Below are 27,897 nucleotides of genomic sequence, written 5' to 3' on the forward strand. Positions count from 1 at the left end.
GGTTAAAAAACCTCGTCAAGGTTCTTTCCTATTTACACATACATTGTAAGCAACACGGAAAGCGTAACAGAAAAATACACAATCAATTAACAAACTACTTTTTCTTGCGCTCACATTCTTGGATTATTAAAAAATTACAGATAAATGACAAAGAATGCAATAGAATCTTATATATGCATTTTATGCAGTTCCATTGTTGTTATTCTCTTAACAACGCACTGGTAAAAATAGAAACAATATATCCATCAAATTATGGTAACAAACAATAAAAAAAAGGAATTTTTTCAAAATGTATTTGATACCAAAATATTTAAATAAAAAATACTAAAACAAAAAAACAAAGTAAAAAACAATAAAAAAAAAATGCTTACAAACGAAATAGAAATCAAATAAATATAATAAAAAAAAACTATAACTGTAAATGGCTTAAATAAGGTTAAAAAATTCTTTTTGTATAGAATATTGTATAGAAATAAAGCGTTATTAAAAATCTATTTGTATTGAATCGAATTAAGAGTTTTTAAAACTTTTTTTGTATCGACTCGCTGTTCATTGTAAGTTCATTGTTGACGGCAAATTTGAAAAACAATACCTATTGTTTTGAAACTATTATTTAAAAAAAGTTATCCTTGTAGCATATAAAATACAATTACATCTAAATTGTTTACTAGAAAATCGAAATGCTAAAACCTAATGTTCATATCAAGTATATTTTGATAAACTTTCATGTCAAGTGGAATATACTTTTTATCTTTGCTACTAAAGTAAAACAAACTATCTGTTTCATAACATTTACTTGGATTAAAACCTGCATCTCTTAATGGCTCCTTTTGAAACTTAAATGTAGTAGTCTTCGGAATCTGATGAGAGAGTCGAATAAAAACTGGACGAGCGTACTCTGGAAGACTATATCCAAGCTCCTGTGGTAGAGTATCTATATTAACCTAAAAAAAATAATAGAAATACCAATAATTACAACAGATAAAATGACATAACTATTATATAAAATTTTCAGATAGAGAAAAGGAATAAGGTTCACAAGCTCAATCTAAAAATGTACTAAAAACTTTTTGCCATTGATTTTTACCAATTTAATGAATCAACTTTAGCTTTTGTATGATGACCCAAGAAAAAAATTAATATGAATCCAGTGACGGATCCAGGATTTTTAGGTGCTTGAGATGGCTAACTTCCAGACATGGAGTAAACTCCAAACATTTGTATGTTAATACTTATGTCAAATAATAAGGCTTTGCATAAAATTGCGGTGATTGGAGGCTGGAAATGAAAAAGCCACTTCATCCCCCCCCCCCCCCAAACGTCAGGGGCAACAAGTTGATAAAAAATTTTTTGTACCATTCTCAATTAGACTTATATTCATTGATAAATTTTAAGTTTTATAGTATTATATCTCAGCGTTCGAAAATTATGACCATATAAAATTTGTAACCCCCTCAAATTGAGGGGGGTTTAAACTTTATATGGTCATAATTTTTTACATTAAATTCATTATTAATTTATTATTAAAAGAATTTTAAGATTAGACTCCTTTATGATTCCTGGCACATGATTTGTTTATAACTTAACAAAATTATATAACTAACAAAAATAAAATATATATGTAATGATGAAATATGTATAAAATGATTTGTATAAAAATTTATATAAAAAATATCTTCAATAATGTATAATTATAAAATTATAATGCTCTTGTCTAATATAATAACTGCTATAACTTGTATATTTAATGTTTAGATACTTTCCAAACACTATAATAATTTTAAAATGGCAACTTTTGGATCACCAAAAATTATTGCTTGATCGAGGTAAAGTAAAAAACGAAAACAGTTGAAATACTAAACATATACACAAAGTTAATTACTACTAAAAGTAAAATACTTAAAGGAAAATATTATGAGTGTTAACAGTCCTGGATTTACTTATAGGCCGATTAGCCCACGGCCTAGGGCGCCACAATTTTATAGGGCCCCAAAACTTAAGTGAAAAATATTTAAAATTGCTATGAAAAGAATAAAGTTATGAAGTTAATTCTTTTAGCGTGTACTTTAAAAAGTAATTATTATGCAGACATAGATGAAAACATACATAAGCTTGAATGCTCTTAAACATCTAAACAAGCCGTGGTCAAGTTGTGGCAACTAAATATTATATATGATATTAAATTGCCACAACTACGCATATATGCATAATTGTGGCAACCGACTTCATAGTCAGGATTGCTCTCATGAAACAGAACAATCAATTTCAGAAAATGATCATCAATTGCAAGAAGTCACATGTTCTCCTGAATTAATCACTGATAGCTGTAACTTAAACATCAACAGAAAAGATGACATTGGCTTATGGGAACATTTTTTTGAAGACAATGTTTTGCTTTGGATTTCAAAAGGACCAAAAACTACTCAGAACTTTGATAATTTGATGATTTCCATGAATCAAAGCAGTTTTACAAGGATCACAATCGCTTTTGTTAAAAATCTATTTTCAAATGCCAAAGAGCAACACGATCGTGGATGGTTGATTTACTCGCCAGCAAAATATATTATAATAAGTCCAAAAGAAAGGTTTCAGAAAGATATTTTTAACAAAGCCATCCATGCAATTCACTTAATTTGAATAAAAGGATGATTGTATATCAAGAATCTAACACAACTTTTGAATTTTTGATTAATGCGAACATCAATAATGCAATGCTAAAGAAAAACGCTGAAAAAAACGTTGAACAATATCATTAAGATATTAATATGTTTTTGTTTAATGAAATTTTGCAATTTCATAACTGTATTAAAACTAAATATCAAGAAACAGCTATACTCACTTATTCATTTTTAAGCTGATAAAAGAAAAAAATTTAGAAATTGCATTTTCAAATCTTGAGATGGTTTTGAGAATCTTTTTATGCTTTATTATTACAAATTGCTCTGGTAAAAGAAGTTTTTCAAAACTTAAATTGATCAAAAGTTTTTTTAGATCAAACATGAACCAAGAAACTTTGAATAATTCATCAATTTTATCTAGCCATGAAGGTTTAATAAAACTTCTTGATACGGATTCTCTAATCGACAAATTCTGTCAAGAAAAAAAAAATTTTCTATAAAAAATTGTTAAAATTTACTCTTATGCTGAAATGTTACTTATTTTTTAGTTTATTTTGCATTTATAAAATCTACTTACATATATGTGTACAGCCTTATACTGTCAGTATACTTATGCAACTTGTTTTTTATGTAGTAAAATAAAAAATACACGCAGAAATTTTTTTGTTCACAATTGTGCTGTCTGGTAATTTCAACTGTACCATCAGTTAAATTAAACAAGAGAAAAGATTTTGCTTTACATTGCATAATGGGGCCTATCAAAATAAAAAATGGCCAGAAAAATTTTTTTTTTGTTACTTTTTCAAACTTTTAATGCCAATTTGATAGCTTATTTGTAACTGCATCTAAAACATTGGATTTTGAAAATATTTGATTTTGAGTACAACAGAAATTTTTGTAAAAATTTTAAATTTGAACTTTTTCAAATTACTTTATAACTGCTGTTAGAGACATACTAATCTATACATTGGTATAAAGATATTGATATATATGTTTATAACTGCTGTTATAAACATACTAATCTATATACTGGTATAAAGGTAATGAAAAATAATAAAGGTAATGAAAAAATCTATGCAAATATGTAATAAAATTATTTATCGGTTTCAATAAAAATATATTTACAGTATATATATATTTTTTAATGTTTCTAAAAAAAATGACACATGGCATTTTTATTAATAATCAATGTAATTCAAAAGAAAAAATTTAAGAAAAAAGAAGTAAATAAAATAGTGAATTATGTTATGCAACCCTCGGAATTAGGAAAAATGAGGTCGGCAGTTTATTGCCGACCTCAAACTGTTGGAGGTAAATTAATTCTGAAGTTGTGAAAATGTCACCAGAACAAGCATTATCGTTTCTTTTTGATGCGAATTTGTCTAAAGATCAATACAATCAAATAAGATTGGCAGCTAAAATTCAAGCTAATGATACTTTCCCATCCTTTTAAGTTGATATCAGCAGCAAAATCTCAATGTATCGAAGTAGAATGTAAGCATTTACTTAAAAACATTAAAACTCTGGAAAGAATTAGTAAGTTAAAGCAAGAACTTATTAAGAAAGATATCACAGAATTTATTGATGTTGTTCAATGCTCGTTTATAGTTTATTATGGCTATGACATAGCACACAAAAAGCAAGATTCAATCAATGTCTGAATGAAAATTTGTTGAACTTTGGACCTCTTGGTTTTGAGCCAAAACTCTTCTGTTATAAATTCTGTTATAGTTCTGGTATAAAAAATATTTGAGCATGTCAAGTTCAACATAGATATTACAGAAATTTAATACTTTTTTAAATATTTTTTACATAAAGAGCAATTAACTTTAAAAAAAAGAGTTTACCTTGCGATTAGGATCATTTATAATTGCCATACCAGCTTTACCATCATTTCCTGGAATTTCTACCCCATAAACGCAAACTTCAGTCATATTCAGAAGATTTGTAATTATTCCTTCCACCTCGTTTGTAGATACATTTTCACCTTTCCATCTAATAAATAATTTTTAAATTATTAATAAGATTTTATATATTAAACACTACATTAAAAACTTGAGAGCTTTAAATTTACAAAAAAATTACTCTTTTTCCCTCAAGCATACAAAAGAAATACATATATACAACACTCAAACTTATTGAGCAGCTCAAACTTATCTTGTGGCTTATTTAGTTTATAATTACAAATTACCTAAATTTTCTCTAAGAGATAAATTTCTAGACAATATGGAGAATTGTAATCTTTAGGTATGATTGTAATGTCATTTAATCAATAACCAATTCAGCAGGTTCAGCATAGTGACAGCTAGATATGTCAAAAATAACCAAAACTTTACATGAACATTAAAAAGAGGAAAAATAAAAAAAAATAGAGAAAAAAGTATGAGAAAAAAGTATAAAAAGGTGAAGATGCTTTTCTGGGGGATTCTTTGTGTAGAGACCAGCATTCATCATCTTTAAAGTTACAATAGGCTTACATTTTTTGTAATTAAAGATTTGTAGATAAAGATTTCTTATAATATTCAAGAACCTGAAAAACAGTAGATGGCTTGTTTTGGCTAGTTTTTTGATGAAAATAGTTTTTGATGATGATTCAGGATTTTTTAAATGTGCAAAATATTTTCAGAGATGATTTGTTCTTTTGATAAAACTCTCAATAATTAAGGTTCTAGAAAATTTTTGTTAATGTTCATTGTGCATTAGAAGTACCGGGCTTTGTTTATACATAAAAAGTTTTTGGCAATAATAAAGTCTTTTAGATTTTTGATATCCAGTGACATTTTTAAAAATGTTGTTTCAATTGGCATTATTGTGCCAATTATATATATATATATATATATATATATATATATATATATATATATATATATATATATATATATATATATATATATATATATAAATATAGGTATATACCAATATTATATATGTATATGTATATACCATTTTTTAAAATATTTTTTCAATTGGCATTATTGTGCCAATTATATATATATATATATATATATATATATATATATATATATATATATATATATATATATATATATATATATATATATATATATATATATATATATATATATATGTATATACTAATCAGCCCTCGGAATTAGAGTCAGTAAATTATTGCCAACCTCATTTTTCCTAATTCCGAGGATTGATATATATATATAAAATTTTTTAATGTCATATCTTGTTGTATGTGAATATATATATATATATATATATATATATATATATATATATATATATATATATATATATATATATATATATATATATATATATATATATATTTGAATATAAAGCATAAAATATAACACAAAAAAAGCGTTACAAATATTACATAAAAACGTCAAAGAAGACATTAAAAAGAAGTCATAAATGATTACATAATAACATAAATATAAAATTAGCAAATATTATTTGATTCCTTTTTTTTAGATAATTTTTTTAAACAGAGGTCTCCAACTGTTTGTAGAAATTTTAATGCCAATGTCACGGTTTAGAAGTGTTGGAGCATGTTTTATTTCTTGGTATGTTGAGGCGTAATTAATTTCAAGTGATTCTCTAACTTTACAATCATCGTACTCTGATTTTATTGTTAGAGTTTTTGAATTTGACCAATTAAACATACCATTACATTCTCTACCATGTTCGGTTACACCAGATGCATCCCATTTACCTTTTAAATAGTTTTTTTGATGTTCAATGCATCTCATTAAAATTTTCTTTTTTGTTTCACGAATGTATAATACTGCCACAAGAGCATGTGAGTTTATAGACACCGCGATTGCTATTTGGAATTAACTTAGACTTGTTGTTGCATAAGATGTTTTTTAACGTAGGTGGTGTAGTAAATATTATTCTGACGTTGTATGGTTTAAGTTCTTTTCTTAGTTTTGGACCTATTCTTGGGAGCCATGGAAGTTTAACCGTATATTTAAATGTTTTTATGTAATCATTTATGGCTTCTTTTTAATGTCTTCTTTGACGCTTTTATGTAATATTTGTAACGGTTTTTTTGTATTGTATTTTACGTCTGATGACGATCTGTGCAAAAGCAGATCGAAATAATACGAAGAATAAATTTAGTTTGTACACAGCTGTTATTTTATGCATTATATTCAAAATATATATATATATATATATATATATATATATATATATATATATATATATATATATATATATATATATATATATTCACGTACCACAAGATATGACATTGAAACATTTTATTACTAATTCCTACAGCAAGGAGATATATAATTCTACAGTAAAACTTCAAGAACAAAATATTAGAAACGCAATATCGAAAAACCAATTAATCTTTCTTCAAAGGTGAGTTTCCAATCATATGATTCCACCATCGTTAAAAGTAAGATCACCAATTAAATCGAAAAAAGCAGAAAATATTACTAAACAGTATCAAAGAAACTTATTGATACACGCTCGAAGCAAAATATAGATTTTTTACAAGTAAGAATGTTATAAAAAATATTGTTATAACTTAGAAAAATTTTTGACACCTAATCACTATAAAATTATCAAAAATGTTACTGAAAAATCGAAAAAACATCATTACGAAATTACAAAGAAACATTTAAAAGATAAGTTTGAAAAACTTTATAAAATGACTTACAATAAACAAAAACAATCTAACGGATTGAATAAAAATAAAGTTAAATCTGGAATCTTAAATTTATTGCAAACTCAGTTAGACACCTAATAAATCGCCTGAATCTTAGACCAAATTTTGCACGGTCGTTTAAAAAGTTGCCTTATATGGAAATTTTAACACCAATCGAATCTTTTGTTTTACATTTAGAAAAAAATAGTAAAAAATCTGATGCAGAAAAGATTCGACAAAACGTCTGATGCAGAAAAGATTCGACAAAACGAGTAAAATTCTTATTAAAAATACAAAACATAGATTACCCGATAATTTATTAAAAGAACAAAGATTATCATTAAATAATTTGAGGAAAAAAATAAATGGTTTAGCAGTTTATCCATTTGATAAAGGAACAGGATTTTTACTTATAAACGAAGAGGACGCATTTTATAAATTAAAAGAGGAAATTAAACACTCAGTAACTATGACCCGACTCAACTATGACCCGACTCAAACTTATGACTAAATTCCAGAAACTATTATGCAGGTTATGAAAACAAAAAAAGTTAGATAACAAAACTTATTTTCAAATGTACCCTTTTGACTGCGTACCTCCACGTTTATATGGAGTCATAAAAGCTCACAAGCCAGAAAAGAACTATCCAATGTGGCCAGTCGTTTTTACTATAGGTACCCCACCATATGGATCATCAGAGCATCTTGTAAAAATTATACAACCAACCTTAAACAAAAACAAAACAAGATTTTTAAACTCCTCCTTGTTTATCAACGAAGCAAAATCTTGGTTAATTGATCTTAGTGAAATTCAAGTCTCTTTTGATGTGGTGACGTTATATCCCTCCATTACAATTGACAGAGCAATTCCTGTGATTATCGATACTTTAAACAACGATATTGATAATCTTAAAAAAAGAACCAAAATAACTCTTAGTAATATACATGAAATGATCGAACTCTGCCTTAACCAATGTTATTTTTTATACAAAAATGAGTTAAGATCTATACCGAATTTGGGACCTATAGGTCTGTCCTTAATGGTCGTAGTTGCCGAAGCATTTTTACAACATTTGGAAACAAAAGCTCTTATTATTGCTGAGGTTGGTCATTTTTCACCAAAGACTTACAGAAGGTATATAGATGACAGTCATGCAAGATTCGAAAATCATGATAAGTTTCTGGAGTTGTTAAATAAACAAGATCCAGCAATAAAATATACTTCGGAAAAAGAAAACAATAAAAAATAATTAAACTTTTTGGATATAACTGTAGTCAATACTAATAACTCATACTATAACTTCAAAATTCATCGAAAATCGGCTATCACTAATATACAAATAAAACCTACATCAAATGTTAATCTAAAAATAGTTATGGGTATTTTAAAGGATTTGTATCTTGTGCCGTTAAAATTTAAATATCTTAATGATGAAATACAGTTTTTAGTAAATATGTTTGCAGAAAATGGACACGATAGATTAAAGCTTGAAACAACTGCGAAGAACTATATTCAGAAAAGAATCAACCTTTCTAAAATAAATTATAATAAAACAGAAACATTTAAATATACAGTTAAACTTCCATGGCTCCCAAGAATAGGTCCAAAACTAAGAAAAGAACTTAATCCATACAACGTCAGAATAATATTTACTACACCACCTACGTTAAAAAACATCTTATGCAACAACAAGTCTAAGTTAATTCCAAATAGCAATCGCGGTGTCTATAAACTCACATGCTCTTGTGGCAGTATTATACATTCGTGAAACAAAAAAGAAAATTTTAATGAGATGCATTGAACATCAAAAAAACTATTTAAAAGGTAAATGGGATGCATCTGGTGTAACCGAACATGGTAGAGAATGTAATGGTATGTTTAATTGGTCAAATTCGAAAACTCTAGCAATAAAATCAGAGTACGATGAACGTAAAGTTAGAGAATCACTTGAAATTAATTACACCTCAACATACCAAGAAATAAAACATGCTCCAACACTTCTCAACCGTGACATTGGCATTAAAATTTCTACAAACAGTTGGAGACCTCTGTTTAAAAAAAAATCTAATCTAAAAAAAATCTAAAAAAAAGGAATCAAATAATATTTGCTAATTTTATATTTATGTTATTATGTAATCATTTATGACTTCTTTTTAATGTCTTCTTTGACGTTTTTATGTAATATTTGTAACGTTTTTTTTGTATTATATTTTACATCTATATATTAGGGCTGTATTGACTAAAATTAAGATGAGTAATAATATAATGTCTGCGCTTCTTATGAAGGTGTTATTTTTTTAATTCGTTACTATGGAGACTAAATTTCGGATAGCAAAAATCTCGTTTTGGTATTTGAAGATATTTTTACGAATGCTATGTTTACCAAATTTTACATAAGTACCAATATGAGGTCGTGCTTTTTAAAAACGTGAATATATTTTTTATTTAGTTGTTATGGATACCTAATTTTGCTTAGCAGCAACTAACTTTTATTAGTTGCATATGTTTTATTTGTGCTATGTACACTATTTAGCACGTGTTTTATTATGAGATCCTCGCTTGTGAAAAGCAAAACTTATTTAAGTTTAATATGATTAACTAGTGTTATTACACATGCTATTACACGTTGCTAGATAAACTTATTTTCCTTTAGAAAAAAATTGCATTCTAACTTAATTAGTTAGTTTTTTTAATAAGCAGATTTTACGAGCGTCTACAGAATTTTTAAAATTTGTATGGTTATATTGTTCCCATGCATTCACAACCACCAAAAATTTTTGACAATGTATTCTACAAGTAGTACAAGCTTAGCAAACAATAATTCACAAGAATTTGAAGCTGACAATGTTGCAACTTTTCTTTGTTTTTAATGATGATTCTTGAAATGATAATGTAGGTCTGCCGAGTTGTTTATTTTTACTACCCTTCATTAATGAGGTATTAAAATCATTTTCAAGCTAAGCTGAATTCTTTCTAATAAACTTTGCACCGGTTAGTCTACTTTGAATCCATCTCTTACCATAATCAAAATAAATAAACGAAATTGACTCTCAAACTTTTCGCTTTGAAACTCCAAATCTTAAATAAAGTCGTTACAAGTATACTGTTTTCTTTCTCATGTATTGACAGACTGTTGAGTCAAACAAATTAGTGAACTTTGCTTCTTGTGACACGCAATAAGCCTTAATAAAAACTGCATTTCAACATCTAAAATGAGTAGCCACAACCAAACCAACCAAAATAGATTATTAAATCCATTTGGTTTGACAAGGGCTAAATTAATAAGAACAAAATTTAAATTATATATATATATATGCGGTAGTGGTGTAGTGGTAGAGCGCTCGCTTCATAAACGAGAGGTTCCGAGTTCGATTCCCACCACGTCCCTGGTAGTATCGCGCTCAACTTGTTTCTCTGCGCAGCGGCCTTGTTCGTCAAGGTTCGTGTTTCTGAGTTATAGAGTTGAGAGAGGGTTATAACCACAAGTAGCCTCCTCATCTGTAGTGGCCTTCTCGGCCTTGGGGAGGTGAATTACAGAAAAAAAAAAAATATATATATATATATATATATATATTATTGTTCAGTAATATGAATAAGACCGTATTATGTTTTCCGCTTTTTTTAAAGTTTTGTGCAAATAAAAATTTTTGAACGCAATTACAAATATATATATACATGTATATATATATATATATATATAAGCCTCGGCGGGAAGCATGAGCTTTAGCTCTTGACCTTGCAAAAGTACAATTTTTTACTAATTTGAGCAAAATAAAAAAACATAATGCATAATTCAATGCTCTGCTAAAAAAAATAGTAATTATATAAACAATTATCATGGAATCTTTTTTGTTGTTTTAATAACTCTGTAAAAACTTATTTAGCTTTTTGTTTATTAATTTTTCTATTGAATGAATTAGTTTTTTAATGAATAAATGGATAGTTAGAGTAAAAAACCCAAAGAAAACACTTGTCAAAACTTCCCGGGAAGCGTGTGCAATTGCACGCCTTAAAGTAATTTAAACGTGGACAAACTTAAACTTAAAATTTAAACAACTTGACCATGTTTTTATATTGTAAGCATTTTAAGAATTTGCGGCAAAATAAACCTATAATAAAACTACAGAGAATAAAACAGCAATACTCAAAGAAAGGAAAGGAATACTATACGAAATAGAAAATTTAAATAAAATTAACTAAAAAAAATTTAAAAATTTAAAAAAAAATAAATAATATATCTAAATATTTTACTGTTTTTTTTTTAAAGTCAAGATAGAAAGTAGATAAGAATATAAAGAAAATAAAAAACATTTTTGATACAAAATTTATTTTCAACTTTTTTCAGTTCAAACTTTTTTTTTTTGAAACTGATTTTTTACAACAATTTTTATTTATTTTATATTACTTGAAACTCTTTTGAATAAAGTAAAAAATTACTATTGATCAATGTTTAGAGTTTTATCAAAATGTCTATTTAAATTATCAAAGAATATTTTATACAATAACTTCTTTTTTATTTAAAAAATATGTATTTTTTATGATAAGCAACTTTGATATTTTAAAATAACTTTTAACTAAATTTTATTATATATTATGCAAAACCCTTTTAAATAATAACAAATTACTTTAAACGATTGTTTGTAATAAACAAATTTTATTTAAATTTTCAAAGAGATGAAATACACACTTAAATAATAACACATTATTAATAACAATGCTACTTATGGATTGTTAATTCTTCTTTAAAAATTATTTTATTCGTTGTTCAGTAACAAAGTAATGTTTATTATTTTTAATACTTTAAACTAAGTTTCTTACTAGTTAACAAAATAAAAAAGTAATTAAACCTTAGCATTTCTAATTCCGTTTATACGTAATATGTTTAGAATATGTATTTTAGAATTTGTAACTTTGACATTTTTTAAAGATTTTATTAAAGCTTTTAAGCAATTTTTTTTTTCTTTAGTTTTTTGAGTTTTTTATTTTTTCTATCGATAACATTTCTTTAAAAATTTTAAGTTCCCTTTTTTTTTTCAGTTAGCTATTTAGTTTAACTCAGCTTAATTCTTTCAGCGCATTTTTAAAACACTTGAATTGTTGGGAACATGCAAACAGCTGTGGTCAAGTTATCTAAAAAATTTATTTTATGTGCGGTTACTAGGGATTCCAAATCCGGATTTTAGAATTTTGGAATTCCGAAATTCATTTGTTTTTATTAAATTTGAAATTCCAGAATAGAAAGAAACCAAATTCCGGATAATTCGGATTTTTATATTGTTAGCTTTTTTCGAAATAAAAAATTTTTTTATTGTAAAAGCAAAAACCCATGCAAAAAGCAAAAAACTGTAACACATTTTTTTTTATTGAAACTACGGGGAATAATTTTTATTGTGAAAATGTGAACAAGCAGGTTGCATGAGTTTCACTGTGCTCTCCTGAGACCGCCAGGGTAAATTTTTATTTACTCTAAAATTTTTTGTTTATTTACTATTATTGGGTTAAATAAAGTATTTTAAAATAATTTTTAAAATCTAAACTAACTTTTAAACATAGAACTTTTAGATTTAATTAATTAAAATATCTAAAATAAATTGCGTCATTTTATGATTATATCATCTATTCAAATTGGTACAAAATGTTGCAATACAGATGAAAATAATTATTATTACAGTGAAAAACGATCATATAAAACTTATATTTTTTGTCAAAATGGCCAACGAAAAATGTCTAATTTGTGCATATTGCTTTATTTCCTTTGGAAAAGGATCACATAAACTTATTAAAGTAACTTATTAAAGTAATTTATTTTGGAGAGAATATGATGTAGAAAAAGAGTGTTGTCCAAAAAACATTTGTAATTCTTGCAAAACAAATTTATATGCATTGAACAGGGGTGAAATATCAAAATTAAATGATTGGATTGTAATTCTTGCAAATGTTTTTTGGACACACTCTTGTCAAACAAATCTATATGCATTAAACAGGTGTGAAACATCAAAATTAAATGATTGGATTGAGAAAATATCTCAAATTAACAGACAAAACTCAGAAGATCATCTGATATTAGTGAAATATTTGGACAGATCACAACAAATAACCAAAATACTGTTGATAAAATTGTTAAAAAGATATGTCCTTCTTGCTTTTCTACAATAGGTATGATTTCCTTAAACAAATTAAAAATATTGTACAATTTAAATAATATTTTAGTTAATAAACTATTTCTTCAATTATTTAAGAAAAAAAAAATAAAAAATTTAGCATAGCGTCTATGCTAGTCAATGCATAGTCTATGATAGATTTATTAAATATTAGTGTATTATTTTTATGTTTTACAAATATAATAATATCAGAGTTTTTCCTAACTTAAATTTTTATTTAGGCAAAGGAATTTCTCACTTTTGCTGTAAGAGTGAAGCTGTAAAAAACCTAATTATGTTGGCTGAAGGTCTTGGAAACGTATCCAGTGAGCAAGTTGCTTCTGGGATTCTCAAAATAAAAATGAAGAGGCAAAATTAAATCTGGAGACAAGTTTCCTTTAAAAACCTTTGGAAACAACCTTCTTGTTGTTGTTGGCACACCTGATAATAAATGTAGCAGAGCATCCGTTAAAAAGTTATCTCTAGAAACTATAATGGAAATCTCTAATACTCTAAACCTGAGTAAAAGAAAGACCAAGTTACTTTGTAAACATATGTGACAAAATTTAGGGAAGAAAATGTTAGAACCTAATACATCAACTCAGATAGAGGAGCTGCATGACGTATTTTTAGATTTTTATGATGTCAAAACTGAATCATTCATTTCAAGGGATGAAGAGATAAGTCGCAGTTTGGTATTTGTAAAAGATACTTCTGATTTTTTCTGATCCTTCATATGATTAATGAAAGAGGTTTGAATCCTTGTTGCACTATTGCTAGGATTTCCATTGATGGTGGACAGGGTTTTCTTAAATGCCTTATAAATGTTTTTGATCCACTATGCAAACATACATATTCAGAAAGTCTTGATGATTGTGGTGTAAAAAGATCATTGAATTTAGCTTTAGTTGAAGATGTTTCAGAGCATAATGGTAATCTTAGCAAGCTATTGAAACCACTAGCTCTGAGTGATGTAAAATATTCAATAGCATTTGATCTAAAATGTGGCAACTCTTTACTTAGTTTAAGCAGTCACAGCGGCAAGTATGCATGTCTCTGGTGTGAAGGGGAAAGTACTCTTGAGAGCGGAAAAAAAGAACCTTAGGTTCAATTGATATCAACTTCAACAATTTCGTTGAAGATGGATGCAAAAAAATCACATGATGGAATTTAAAAACTGTATTTCTCCTAGAGTTGTGTATCTTGATGAACCTCTAGAAACTTTAGTGGAGTATCTCATTCCTCCACCAGAGTTACACATTATTATTGGTATTACTTCTATGTTTGTAAAAATATTAATTACACTGTGGCCTGATTTTGATTTGTGGCTAAAGTCGAATTATATAATCCTTAGAGGTTTCCACAGAACTGGTTTGGATGAAACAATTCACAGAGACTTGTAGATAAATTAGATAATTTAGAAGTTAACCTTCTAAGTGCAGCCTCTATATTACCAAATATGATATTTCTCCAACCTATAGTTAGCTGTCTTAGAAAGTTTTCAATTATTAAAACAAAAGGTTTTAGCATGTTTATTGGAGAATCTATTGCTGAATCAGTTTTACATTTTAAAAAAGCTTTCGAAAATCTGCAGCTTCATCTTTTGGAAAACTACCAATTAAATATTAGCTGGAAAGTTCATATTTTAGTATGTCATCTTGTTCCCTTTCTTCAGCATTGTCAGTTTGGGTTTGGTGTATATGCTGAGCAGGCAGGAGAAAGTGCTCACTGCTATTACTATCAAGTATGGAAGCGATACAAGCATCGTTTGGAACACAATGATTATGCAAAATAGCTTAAGAAAAGTGTGATTGAGTTTGGTATAAACAGTTTCAAGTAGCCCTTTTCTCTCCTTTTTTAAAATTTTTAATTAATGTGAACTTTGAAATGATTGAATTATTTTATAAGGAATTTCAATATTTCATGTAAAACTGCTACATTTATTGCATTGACATTATATTGTTAACTCTGGAATTTATCTCAATTTTATCATAAAAGATCTCATTTTTTCATTTCAAAGCTGTAATCTTTTAACAAAAATTGTTTTAGAGGTGTAATACTCTATAAATTTTAAAAAAAATCCCCGCCCTCCCCATATTACCCCCTCTCCCTCTATATGTTATTTTCGGTAAAAACTATTTTTACAAAAAAAAAAATATGTTTAAAAGTTAGTTTAGATTTAAAAATTTTTTTTAAAACACTTACATAAACCCAATATTAATAATTAAACAAAAAAAATTAGAGTAAACCAAAATTTACCCTCGCGGTCTCAGGAGAGCACAGTGGTTTACATTAGTTTTAATAATACTTATTATATAACATTTATTATATAAGACCAGTTCAGTGCATATTAGGTAAGTTTTATTGGTTTTAATGTTGCTTATATTTATTGTGTATGCTTAATTTTAATCTCTAGGGTGTCCAATCAGCAAGGAATTTTTGTATGCAAAGAAATGTATCCAAAAAAAACTCATTAAATTTGAAGTGAAACTATTTTTTACAAGGGATAAAAAATCAAATAGTGAAGTGCATACAATGTAAGCAGATTTTAAAGATATTGGGTGGATGTACAATAAAAATGCATACCCATTTGCAAGCAAAGCACAACAAACAAAAAATTGATAATGATTCAAGTGTTGTTGGTGCGAGTGCTGTTAATTTAAATAGAAAAAGCAAAACTTTAAAAGATTTTTATAATTTAAAAGTAGACGAAAGTTTTGTTGCAGTTATATCTAGAATGTTCGCCTCAGATGGATTTTTATTTCATGTTTTTGGAACTTCAGACGATTTAAGAAAATGTTTAATAATGCACAAATTTAATGTTCCTAAATCTCCCACCAGTATACAGAAGGTTATAATGGACTTTGCCAGTCAATAATTGCAGAAATAATTTCCCAGAAAATGAAGATGGTATTTTTCAGTGTCACAATTAACAAAGGGACCTCTTTTCGTAATTGGAGTTTTATGAATGATAACATACATAGATCAGGAGGTCATGTTTGGAGTTTGGGGCTGTCTTGTATTAATGGCCAATTTAGAGCTGAGGATTGTGTAAAGTTGTTGGAAAAGAAGGTTGAAACTTGCCAATTAAATATTCACAAGGATATTTTGTGCATTGTGACTGACGGTGCCTTAATTGATGCAAAAATTGTATATATTGCTAGCTTGTGAGCAAACTTAATGTTTTGCCCATGCAATTCAAATTGTTATAGTTGTTAAATTGTTATATTCTATAAAAAGCAAACTGAAGTAGAGGAAGAGGAATATAATAGTGAAAGTGACCTAAATCTTGAATCCAATGAAGAAAATCTTACTGATGACGAGGATGATGAAAATGGAATGCGAGTAGACAATGGGAAACAAAACTGATGTTATAAAACCACATAAAAATTCCAGCTACGAGTGTTGATCATGTGTGAAAAGTTGTTAAAATATTTTGCCATTCGCCTTTGAATGAAGTGCTTCAAAACTACGTGAAGCAAGATAGTAAAATTAATTAAGAGTTAAACTTTGTGTTAGATTCAAAAAATAGATGACGCACATTGTTTATGTTTAAATGTTTAAACATAAACAACATGCAGAACATTTAAATGTTTTAAAATCTTCATTAAAGAAAGCACTAATTGATATTAATGCAGACATACTTTTATATGAAATGGAATAGGAAACAGTAATGGAAATAAATAACTTTATTCTAACCCTAGCCCAATGTATTAATAATTAAACTTCTCTGGAGGTCGAATCAACGAATTCTGAGTCTGTTCTTGATATAGAATCTGAACTTGACCTAACAAAAATAAAACTGAACCCTCCTTGGCGAAATTTCTACAACAAAAAATCCAGCAGTCACTTTTAAACCCGACAACAAGAACTTTAAAAAAACCATCAATTCAATCAACAATACAAAATGCAATTAAATTTTGGGAGCTTTTTCTGCCGCTGGAACATTTTCAGCAAAAATCACGTTAAGACTTAATGATACGACATTGGATAATTTTTGTATGCTAAGAAGCTTTTTTAAAAACCAGAATTAAAAAAAATGTTTTTATATATTATTTTGTAGGTGTTTTTGACTGATTTTAAACAATTTTTGAGTTCTTGTACCTCAAAGCAGCTAAATAACACAATAGTAAAAATTTTTTTGGAAACTTTAATGTGCTACAGTTTAATACCAACAGACAAGTTGTGCCAATTTTTTGTAACTTTTGTGTAGTAACCACTTTGTGGGAAAAAATTAAAATTATGTGCTATAAGTTATTTTAGCACTTGCAGCAGCCTGTTAAAATATCACTTTTTTAAAAAATACGATAAATTACATTCACTTTGTAGGCATAGAAAGTAGTGTAGACAGTTAAAATAAATCATGAAACTTTTTACTGGCAAGGTTCTATATATAGATAATCACCAAAAAAATTTAAAGATCTATATTCTATCTTATGACATGATTGTTGCCCTATGACTTAGGTGTATATTTTTAATTTTTACCTGAATAAATATAAATAGTTTTTCCTATAATAAAATAATCATTGTCTTAAATTAATTTATCTATATGATTTTATGATATGATTTTATAATATGTATTTGTTTAATTTTATGCATATAATATAATTATAATGATATAATTTTCACATGGTTATTATTTGAGTGTAAAACACTTCAATTGCTTCAAGAGTTTGTTTAAATCTGCACAGTATTTTCTGGATTTTATTATTTTAGTTTTTAATATTGCAAGAACCAAAAACTAAAAAGTTTTGTGTATGCAGAAATAGTTATATGTAGATAGAGTTTATTGGTTGCATTTTAGACAGTTTTAATCACATTTGTACTTGAGATTTCCTTTTTACTGGCAAACTGTTAGGTGCAATAAAAAATAAATCGAAAATAAATTTGAAGTAAGAAAAAGACTGTTTCTGTGCGCATAAATAATGTAAAAGTTCATAAACAAAAACATTTAATATTAGTTCAATTAAAGGAACTTTATCTTGAGTTTAAGAAGTTATACCCTAAACACAAAGTTGGATTCAGCAATTTCTGTGAACTAAGGCTGAAGTGGTGAATCACAGTTGAAAGTAGTGGAAGTCACTCAGTTTGCGTATGTTCTTATCATCAAAATGCTAAGTTGATGTGCGCAGCTTTAAACAAGGGCCATTTAATATATTATAAAGATTTGTTAAAAGTATGTGTTTGTAATATAGATAGTCGAAGCTGCATGTTTCATCTATGTTCCAACTGCCTGGTAAAGTAAATTTGAAGACTTACTTGGAAAATGTGTTTGAAAATAATGATTTTGATTTTGACAATCAGATCACATACAAATGTGATCTGATGTCACAATCACTTTATCAAAGAAGCACAATCCCCCTACTTATCATAGGCAAAAAGAACATTAGATCAACACACTTGTCTTATTACTATGGATTTTGCAGAGAACTATAGTTTTCTTGTGCAAGATGCTGCACAAGGGTTTTACTGGCAAGCCGATCAAGCTACCTTACATCCATTTGCTGTTTCTTAAAAAGATGAAAAAAATCAACTCAAATGTACAATTTCTGACTATCTTCACCATGACCAAACAAAAGGTCATTGTTTTCTCACAAAGTTATTCCCTATGATCAAAACCAAACTACCCGCAATTAATAAAATAAAATACTTCAGTAATGGTACTGTGTCATAGTAAAAAAATTACAAATGTCTGTTAAACTTAATGTACAATTTTGAAGATCACAATATAATGCTGAGCATCACTTCTTTGCTACATCCCATGGCAAAAGTCCATGTGATGCAACAAGAGGAACTATAAAAAGAAAAGTAGCAAAAGCAAGTCTACCAACAGCAAATGCAAACTAGATTCTCACACCAAACGAACTGTTTACATGGGCTGAAAAAAACATTAAAGGTGTTAACATATTTTACATTTCAAGTGATGATATTAATAACCATGAAAATTATTTTAACCTAAAGAAACAATATGAAGAGATAAGCACAGCCCCAGGCACAAGAAGCTATCACAGTTTTGTACCAGGTAAAGAGAAATTATTTTTACGGAGAATCTCTAGCGATACTGTTTATGATACCCATTTGCTGAATAATGTTAACTTGGCAAAAAAAGATCCTTCAAATTTTCAACCTGGTACATACATTGCATGCTTTCACAATGATGAATGGTATACAGGGCTTGTGCTTGAGATTTATAATGAAAACCAAGATGTTAATGTAAAATTCATGCATAGAAACAAATTAAATTTAAATTAGACTAATGATGCACAATCAAGTCAGTGTTGGGTTCCATTTGACAAAATAATATGTCAAACAAGTGCTCCATCCGTTAAGAGTAGAAGTGCTCGTGACTACAAACTTGCTAATAGCGATTATGACAGTATTATGAGTTATGTAAATCAGAGATCAAGAGATTAGTGTACTTACGTTTTATGTGTATATGGACTTCTTATTTTAGCATTTTTATTTTTATTTTTTTTTGAAATAAAATGTAGCTTGCGCTATTAGGTATCCTTTTAAACTAAAAAAGCATTGGACTTAAAATGCTAAAGTTATGTTATAAGATAGAGTATAGGTCTTTAAATTGATAAATAACATTAATATTATTGATCCTAGAATTAACTGTTGTGATGAACTTCTAATAAATTCTCTTCTATTTAAACAAATTATTCTTATTACAACTCTCACTTAGTTGTTTTAAAATATTCTGTTAAGTAATGTTGAATATTCTGCACATGCTATGTAATTTTTTTTTCTTTGATATAGCCCCTTTAGTGTAAAACTTAACTTGTTCATCCAATTTGCACCATAAAAAGTTAATATAAAGTATAGGTTAAGCATTTTAAAAACAATCATTCAGAAAAAGAAAAAAAAGGTTTTTTGAGCATAAAGGAACAATTACAGTAAATGAAAACAACTAATTTTGACTTTAGGAATGAAAGTTTTCATTCTGATAAAAATGCAGATAAATCAACTTTTTAAATTACTTTTCATAGACAGACTGCTAATAACATTGCTTATAAACTATGCCAAATATTGCATGCCTGATATTACAAAACAGAGTTGTAAAAAAATATATAAAAGATTAACTATTACCTAAATGTATCACCAAGTCTATCTTGAAAGTAAAAAAACCCTTCTTCATCTTGAATAAGAACATCACCAGTCATAAAAACGGAATCGCCTTTAGAAAATATATCGTGTGCTATTTTTTTCTGTGTAGATTCTTTATTAAGGTAACCATCAAACTGCCCTACAACATCTTTTCTTATTTTTCCACAGAGCTCACCAGGCTCTCCACATTGTGGAGAAACTGCTAACCCATTTGAACCACGTATAATTTCACCTAATTAATAAACAAACAAACAAAAAAATGTAAGTAATTTTATCCAGGGATGCGGAGTCCAAAAAAGGACTCTGGATTTGAAAGTCACAAAAAGATTACTTCTTTCTAGTTTTTGGTATTCAAGAGCTTTGAAAATATAAAAAAGGTTATGAGCTTGACCTGTAAAATCAAGATTTATAGGTCAGAAGAACAACCAATGGCGGCAAGGACTCCAGGCTTAAAAACAATAAGTTCCAAGCCACTAAATATCATAAATTCTTATAGCAAATCATTAATCAACCAACATGTTTAGAGCTTCTGGACACCAGAGACCATGAAAAATAAAGTTATCAAGCCGGAGTCTTTTTGGGACTCTGCATCCCTGATTTTATCACACATTATCTTTTTTATTGCATCATCTTTCTGATAAAAGCATGATAAAATGGATAATACTATTATAATAAATGTAACGTATACTATAGGATTTAATGTTGTATGTGGTAGGGTATGCATATTTTTTTATGTAAGTTTAGATTTATTTTGCTTGTTTGTATTTGTCTACGGAAATTATTTTTTCTCGTTCTATCATTCTGAACTTTTTTTTTTTTGATTCTGATTTTTTAAATTACTGTTCCAATGATATTTTTTTTATTACTTGTTTTCTTGTAGTTTACCCATTATTTCCTAGTTTTGGTATTTCAGGCCTTGTTAAGAAGCGTTACGCAGCTCGCATTTTGCTTGCGAAAAGGCGATTTGCCTACGCGTTCAACAGTTTTGCGCTACGCAAAAACTTATATCTTTTAGAATATTTAAATTACCTTTTGATTGTCGTTAACGTGACGTTTATTCAGAAGAAATAAAGTCGTAAGTAAAAGCATTTAACCACAATTGTAAACTTATAGATTTTTTGTTAAAGAAACAGTTTGTTAAACAATTTTTTTGTTGTTGTTAAAAATTAGTTAAAAAAAACTAAGTGTTTTAAGTTTTATCTTAAGGAATTAAATATATAAATTTCTTTCAAATATAAAATTTATTTTTAGTCATAATAGTTTAAAAAATGCACGATTTATTTTGATGTAAATATTTTATTAATAAGATATTTTGTTTATTGTTAATTCAATAACGTAAAGTTTTAATGACATTCGTTTAATTTATGAAAATAAATTATGATCACGAATATTTTATCGGTAACTGATAAACAACAAAAAAAACTCTTTCTTGTTTAAAAACATTATTAAAATGAGTTCACAAATTAAATAAGAAAAAATTTATTAACAGTTAATAAAATAACCAAAAACCAACTGTAAAATCATAAGAAAATAAACAAACATTATTTTACGTTTCATGAAAAAATATTTTTTTCAAAATAAAATTTAGTTCATATTTGAAAAAAATAATAAAAATGATTTTTTAAATAAGAACTTAGATTTTATTTGTAACTTTTGTAATAGTGAGAAAAAAAAAAACTGTTTGTATGATTTTTAACGCGTTAATAAAATAGCTTTAATTACAATGCGGTACTTGAAAAGACGCGAGTGACGCAATATAACTTCTAACAATGCAAAATATATTTGATGAGTTGAGTTACTCAGAAATGCATTACGCGTTTTCGCTACACAGCGAAATCTCGTAACAAGGCCTGGTATTTGATTTTTTTTTTTGCTTATTTTATTGTGTCACCATTGACTAGTTTTTGACTATATGAGTGACACTGAACCTAATTTTGTAAATCATAATTAAATTTGTAATTTTTAATTTTATGGTTGATTAAATGGATAAATAAAAAGTAAAAAATAAATGTAAATATACATATTTTTAAAAATGTATCAAAAATTGCATTCTTTATTTGGTAATAGTAATTTATTACTCTATATAGAATATAAAACCATATGTGAAACCATACTTTAAATATATATGTATATATATATATATATATATATATATATATATATATATATATATATATATATATATATATATATATATATATATATATAGCCCTCGGAATTAGGATTGGCATTTGGCAATGCCGACCTTAAAGTGTTTGAGGTCAACAAAAAATAGCTGACCTTGTTTCTATTTTTTATGGCAACTTCTTTGTTTTGTATTTATTTTGGCATGTTTTGTATTTATTTTGACCTCTAGTTGGCAATTTTGTGCCTACCTCATTTTTCCAAACTCCGAGGGTTGTGTATATATATATATATAAATATATATATATATTTTTTTTTTACACATCCTAAGACATCTAACAGACCTATATTGGATGTCTGGACATCTGTCAGATATCTTGGATTGTCTAATGCCTGCTGTGACGAATGTTTTTTTATTTTTTTAAAAAAATTGGAATGTTTTTTATTTTTATTATATCGACTGGCAAATAGTTAAGACATACAAGGAGTGTGCATATCAATTGGCAAATAGGTAGAACATACAAGGAGTGCTCCTACATCGACTGAGAGTTTTGGTTTGAAACAATCTTTTTGACAATCTATCAATTTTGAAAAAAAAATTTAATTTAAGTCTTTAAGCTTTTTTCAGTCTTTTAAATTAATTTTTTTACAAAAAACATTTTTACATTTTATGTGAAAACCAAAAATGACCCTGCAAGAATATATATATATATATATATATATATATATATATATATATATATATATATATACATATATATATATATATATATATATATATATATATATATATATATATATATATATATAAATATATATATATACAGGCTTGGTATATATATATATATATATATATATATATATATATATATATATATATATATATATATATATATATATATATATATATACTTGGAAGCGGGAGCAATCGCTCTTGATTACTGACCACAGAAATAATATTTAGTTGCGAAAAACTGGCCAAATTTTGTTGTTGTTTTGAGAAGATTTAAGTTTAGGTATGTCCGTAAAACGTAAAATTTTGTTTTATTGACATACATGGAAACATACATAAATGTGAATGTTCTCAAAACATCTTGGTGAAGAAGAATAAAAAGAATATTTGTGAACACTAAAAACTCATCAAATCTACGAACAAACTAATTCTATTGGTTCAAAAAATACGCTGACTAACCAAATAAAGTTCTAGAGTTTTCTGTTGAATTGTTTAAAAAATATTATCATTTGAATTTTGTTAAGTTTTAAGATAAGATTTTTCTAGCATAAATTGTTTTAAGAAAATACTATCAAACAAACTAATTCTTTAATACTATGGCTCATCAAATCTTTTAAACTATTATTATTTATTTACAAAAATAAATGTTTTAAATATATATTTTTCAAACTGTCAAAATTTTGAAAGTTTAATATATATTATTGATTTTATTAGTATATTCTTATTTTTTATTTAAAAAGTATGTATTTTTTATGTAAATGTAATTTTAGGTATCTGTTTTTTATTCTAATGTAATCTTTTAAAGCAATTTTTTGATTTTTTTTGTAAACAAAAAGACTTTCAACAATAATTGCATTTTCAATGAAATTGTTAATAATCATCAAAGTTAATAAAACTAATTATGAAATAAACATGAAAAGTTTCTGGTTACTAAACACAAACATGCATACAAAGTAACTGGCAGATGAACAAACACCGCGCCTGAGGTCATGACAGAACACAAAGATATATTTATGTGTATATATATATATATATATATATATATATATATATATATATATATATATATATATATATATATATATATACATATATATATATATATATATATATATATATATATATATATATATATATATATATATATATATATATATATAAGATATATTTATATAAAGAATATAAAGAAAAGTTCTTAGCTATTGGTTTACTAGCTCTAAATATTTTCGCTTCAGTTGCCATTCTTACAAACTCATTATACTTAAACTTAAAGTTACTTTTTTCTGTTTTAAATTTGGACCCCTTTTCTACTTATATACTTTTTTCTGTCTTAAATACTAATTAAAATTATTGCGAAGCGGTTTGCTTCCACTTCATAAAGTATTTTTAACCTTTTTAGTTGATTTCTATCTAGTTAATTTAATTTCTACAGTAACTCAATGATTTAATTATTTCATTTGTTCATCTTACTAAGAAGAATTGTTTCAAATATGTTGAAATTTTCAAACTACACGAAACATAAAATAGTTGTTAAAAAACTTTTTTATTTATAAAATAATTTAGCTTAAATAAAACTAAAGCTGGCATTAGTTTTATTTAAGCTAAATTATTTTATTAAAAATAATTTAGTTTAAATGGGGCCCTGAAATAGTCTTCTTGACTATTTCAGGGCCCCTAACATTTCAGGGCCCGAGGCTATAGCCCCGCTTTAACCCCAACCCTTCTTAATCCAGCACTGGAAATAAGATATGAGTATATAAATAAAAATTATATTAAACTCTTTAATAAATAAAAGAACATTTGTTTCCTTATTGAGCAATCGTAAGATGTTACTTTATATAAAAAAATGTCGCTTAATTTAAAAAAAAAATTATAAAAGAGCGACGTTTCGAAAATATTTGTTCTAAACGTAATTTATTTTGCTTTAAGTTAAAATTTATTTTCTTTTCCTAGTTTATTTTATTTTTGTAATTCTCTCATTGGTCCAATTAATCTTCTTGCGCTTTTTTTTTGTTTTTTGAAATTTTCTCAAAACAACTTAAAAATCTAACCAGTTTTTGCAAGTGGAAATAATATTAGTTTAGTGCAACTAAATATTATTTCAGTTATCGATCCCACTTTCCGACCAAGCCTGTAAATAAATATATATATATCAGGGCTCAATTTAATGTTCACACATCGGACATTGTCTGGCTGAAACCTCAAATTGTTCGATCAATTTACAAAGTAATCAAACTTTTTGACCAACAGGAATTAAATTCTACAAAATAAAGCAGGAATGGTGCCCAATCAAATGTTATTGCTGACAACGCAAATGTTTTTTTTGTTTTTAACTTGACCACAACTGCTTAGATGTTTTGATGATTTAAAAGTTTCAGAAATGCGCTGAAAAAAAGTAATGTTAAGATAAACTTTAACTAGGAAAAAAATAGAAAAAACTATAGAATAAGCAAAATAATTCATTACAAAATAGAAAATAAATTTAAAATAAAACTAAAAAACTAAAAGCTAAAAATACTTTTTGTTACCCTTTTAATTGCATTTGAAAAAAATTACTTCAAAACTTATCTTTTAAAACGTTTAATTAAAGTTACGCAAAATGCTTTCACAACTTACTTCAATCGATTGTTTAATAAATAAACAAATTTTATTTAAATTATTGAAAAGTGAAATAAAATTGTTGAAAAGAAAAATATATAACATTTTTATGTTGTATAAACATTTCTTTCAAAAACGAGCAAAAAAAAAATTGTTTAAAAAAATAATGTAGTCTTTTTAAAATCGTAATTTTTAATCACATTTCATGCTTAAATACAAAACAATATTAAAATAAAAATAAATACAAAGAGTAAAATTTTTTATTTTGCTGTAATAAAAGTTCTTTATATAAAGAAAATATCTACCCAAACCCAAACTCCCAGTCCATGTATGTACTAAATATTTATGTAAGCACACTAATTTCTATGTATATGCTTATAAATCTTAAAAAAACAAGTAAGGCTAAAGTTTACTAAAACAAAATATAGTATTTACCAGTTTCTTTATTAACTTTCACTAACTTGATTGGATAAGCTCGTGGTAAGAGCACTGAACCAAAACCAACTGCACCAACACGATTACACACATTAATCATATTTGCATTTCCCTCTGTAGATCCATAAAACTCTGCTATAAGAGGAATATTAAAGCGGGATGTAAACTGTGTCCATATAGATGCTCGCAATCCATTTCCTACTGCAACTCTGACCTTGTGCTGTGACTCAAATGATACAACTGGGGTTGCCAATAAATATCGACAAGTTTCACCAATGTAATTAATTACTGTTGCCTCTGATTTATAACAATCTTCAAAAAATTTACTTGCAGAAAATTTTTTGCGTATGATCATTGTAGCGCTAAATAAAATGGGAAAACATGCTACAGCAATACCGCCATTACTATGGTACATTGGTAAAGTATTGTATACTTTATCGTCTGAAGTTGCATTAATATTTCCGCCAATACCTGAAGCCATAAAATAAAATCTAGTGCCTCTAATAACAGCTGCTTTTGGTAATCCAGTGGTACCAGATGTGAATATAAAAATCAATTTATCTTGTAGAGATAAATCTAATGGTTTTGGTGGTGCATATTCTGCTGCAGAAGCTAAAAGTGTATTCAAATGTTTAGAATTATTTATAGAGCTTACTTTGCTACCATAACAGTAATACTCTATATTCATTTGTGAAGATATTCCAGAAAGAACAGAATCCATTTCTAAACTATAGATTACTGCTTTGCATTCAGCGCTGATAAAGCAATGTTTTAAGCTTTCTCCACGCAAATTGTAATTCATTAAACTTACAACAATACCTATTTGTGTGAGTCCTATCCAGATAGGTATATATTCAACACAGTTTTCCATCAGCAACCCAACCACATCCCCTTTTCTATAGCCAGCTTCGAAAAATATGTTTGCAATTTTATTAGATAAAATAACAGCTTGCCTATATGTTATCCTTTCTCCAGTGTCGATTGATTCAAATATATATTTATCAGGGTTTTTGGCGGCATTTTCTTTAAAAATATCTGCTATTGTCTTTTTTTCCCTAAGTAATTTTCGTGCACTAATCTCTATACCTAAAATAACTTTAGCTATTTTTAAATCACGCCCAATTGTCAAATAAAATAATCGAACCCATTTCCAACCACCAGTTATAAGATAGAGAACAGAAACACCAGCAACAGTTAATGGCCATGGTAGATTTATGAATAGCAATCCAAATATTCCTAACAACCCAAAGGCAACAAGTCGATACATTATGGTCGTAAACTTGAAGTCTTTAAAATACTTTATCCAAAAAAGATAAAGATTTAGTAAGAAAAAAAAAAAGGTAACAACTTAGTTATAACTTTTTTTTTAATATTTCCTCTAAAATAGAATTATCTAGACCATAAAGTTAATGCTACTAAAACGAATTAGTATAAATCTCGACCGCCTATTATATGGTCTAATGTCACGAAAGTACACAAAGTACAAAGTCTACGCAAACCGC

General features: G+C 26.9%; 1 protein-coding gene across 1 annotated transcript; it reads right to left on the bottom strand.

The window, feature by feature from the left end:
* Window positions 1-276: 276 nt before the first annotated feature.
* Window positions 277-27,897, bottom strand: LOC100203328 (long-chain fatty acid transport protein 4). The gene is made up of 4 exons (XM_065788798.1): window positions 26,396-27,897; window positions 20,488-20,737; window positions 4,466-4,613; window positions 277-944 (listed from the first exon to the last, which is right to left on the bottom strand). The coding sequence occupies exons 1-4, from the start codon at window positions 27,660-27,662 to the stop codon at window positions 684-686; spliced, it is 1,926 nt and encodes a 641-aa protein (XP_065644870.1). The 5' UTR covers window positions 27,663-27,897; the 3' UTR covers window positions 277-683.

The sequence above is a fragment of the Hydra vulgaris genome, chromosome 01, assembly GCF_038396675.1.
Source record: "Hydra vulgaris chromosome 01, alternate assembly HydraT2T_AEP".
Classification (NCBI taxonomy): domain Eukaryota; kingdom Metazoa; phylum Cnidaria; class Hydrozoa; order Anthoathecata; family Hydridae; genus Hydra; species Hydra vulgaris.

Bases quoted from the DNA above. Each gene is read 5' to 3' on its own strand.
- LOC100203328 (XM_065788798.1), bottom strand. From the start codon at position 27,662: ATGTATCGACTTGTTGCCTTTGGGTTGTTAGGAATATTTGGATTGCTA. The intron at 20,738-26,395 runs GTAAATACTATA...TTTATTAATTAG, and splicing joins GAAAGTTAATAAAGAAACTG to GTGAAATTATACGTGGTTCA. The intron at 4,614-20,487 runs GTAATAGTTAAT...ATTATTTATTAG, and splicing joins AGACTTGGTGATACATTTAG to ATGGAAAGGTGAAAATGTAT.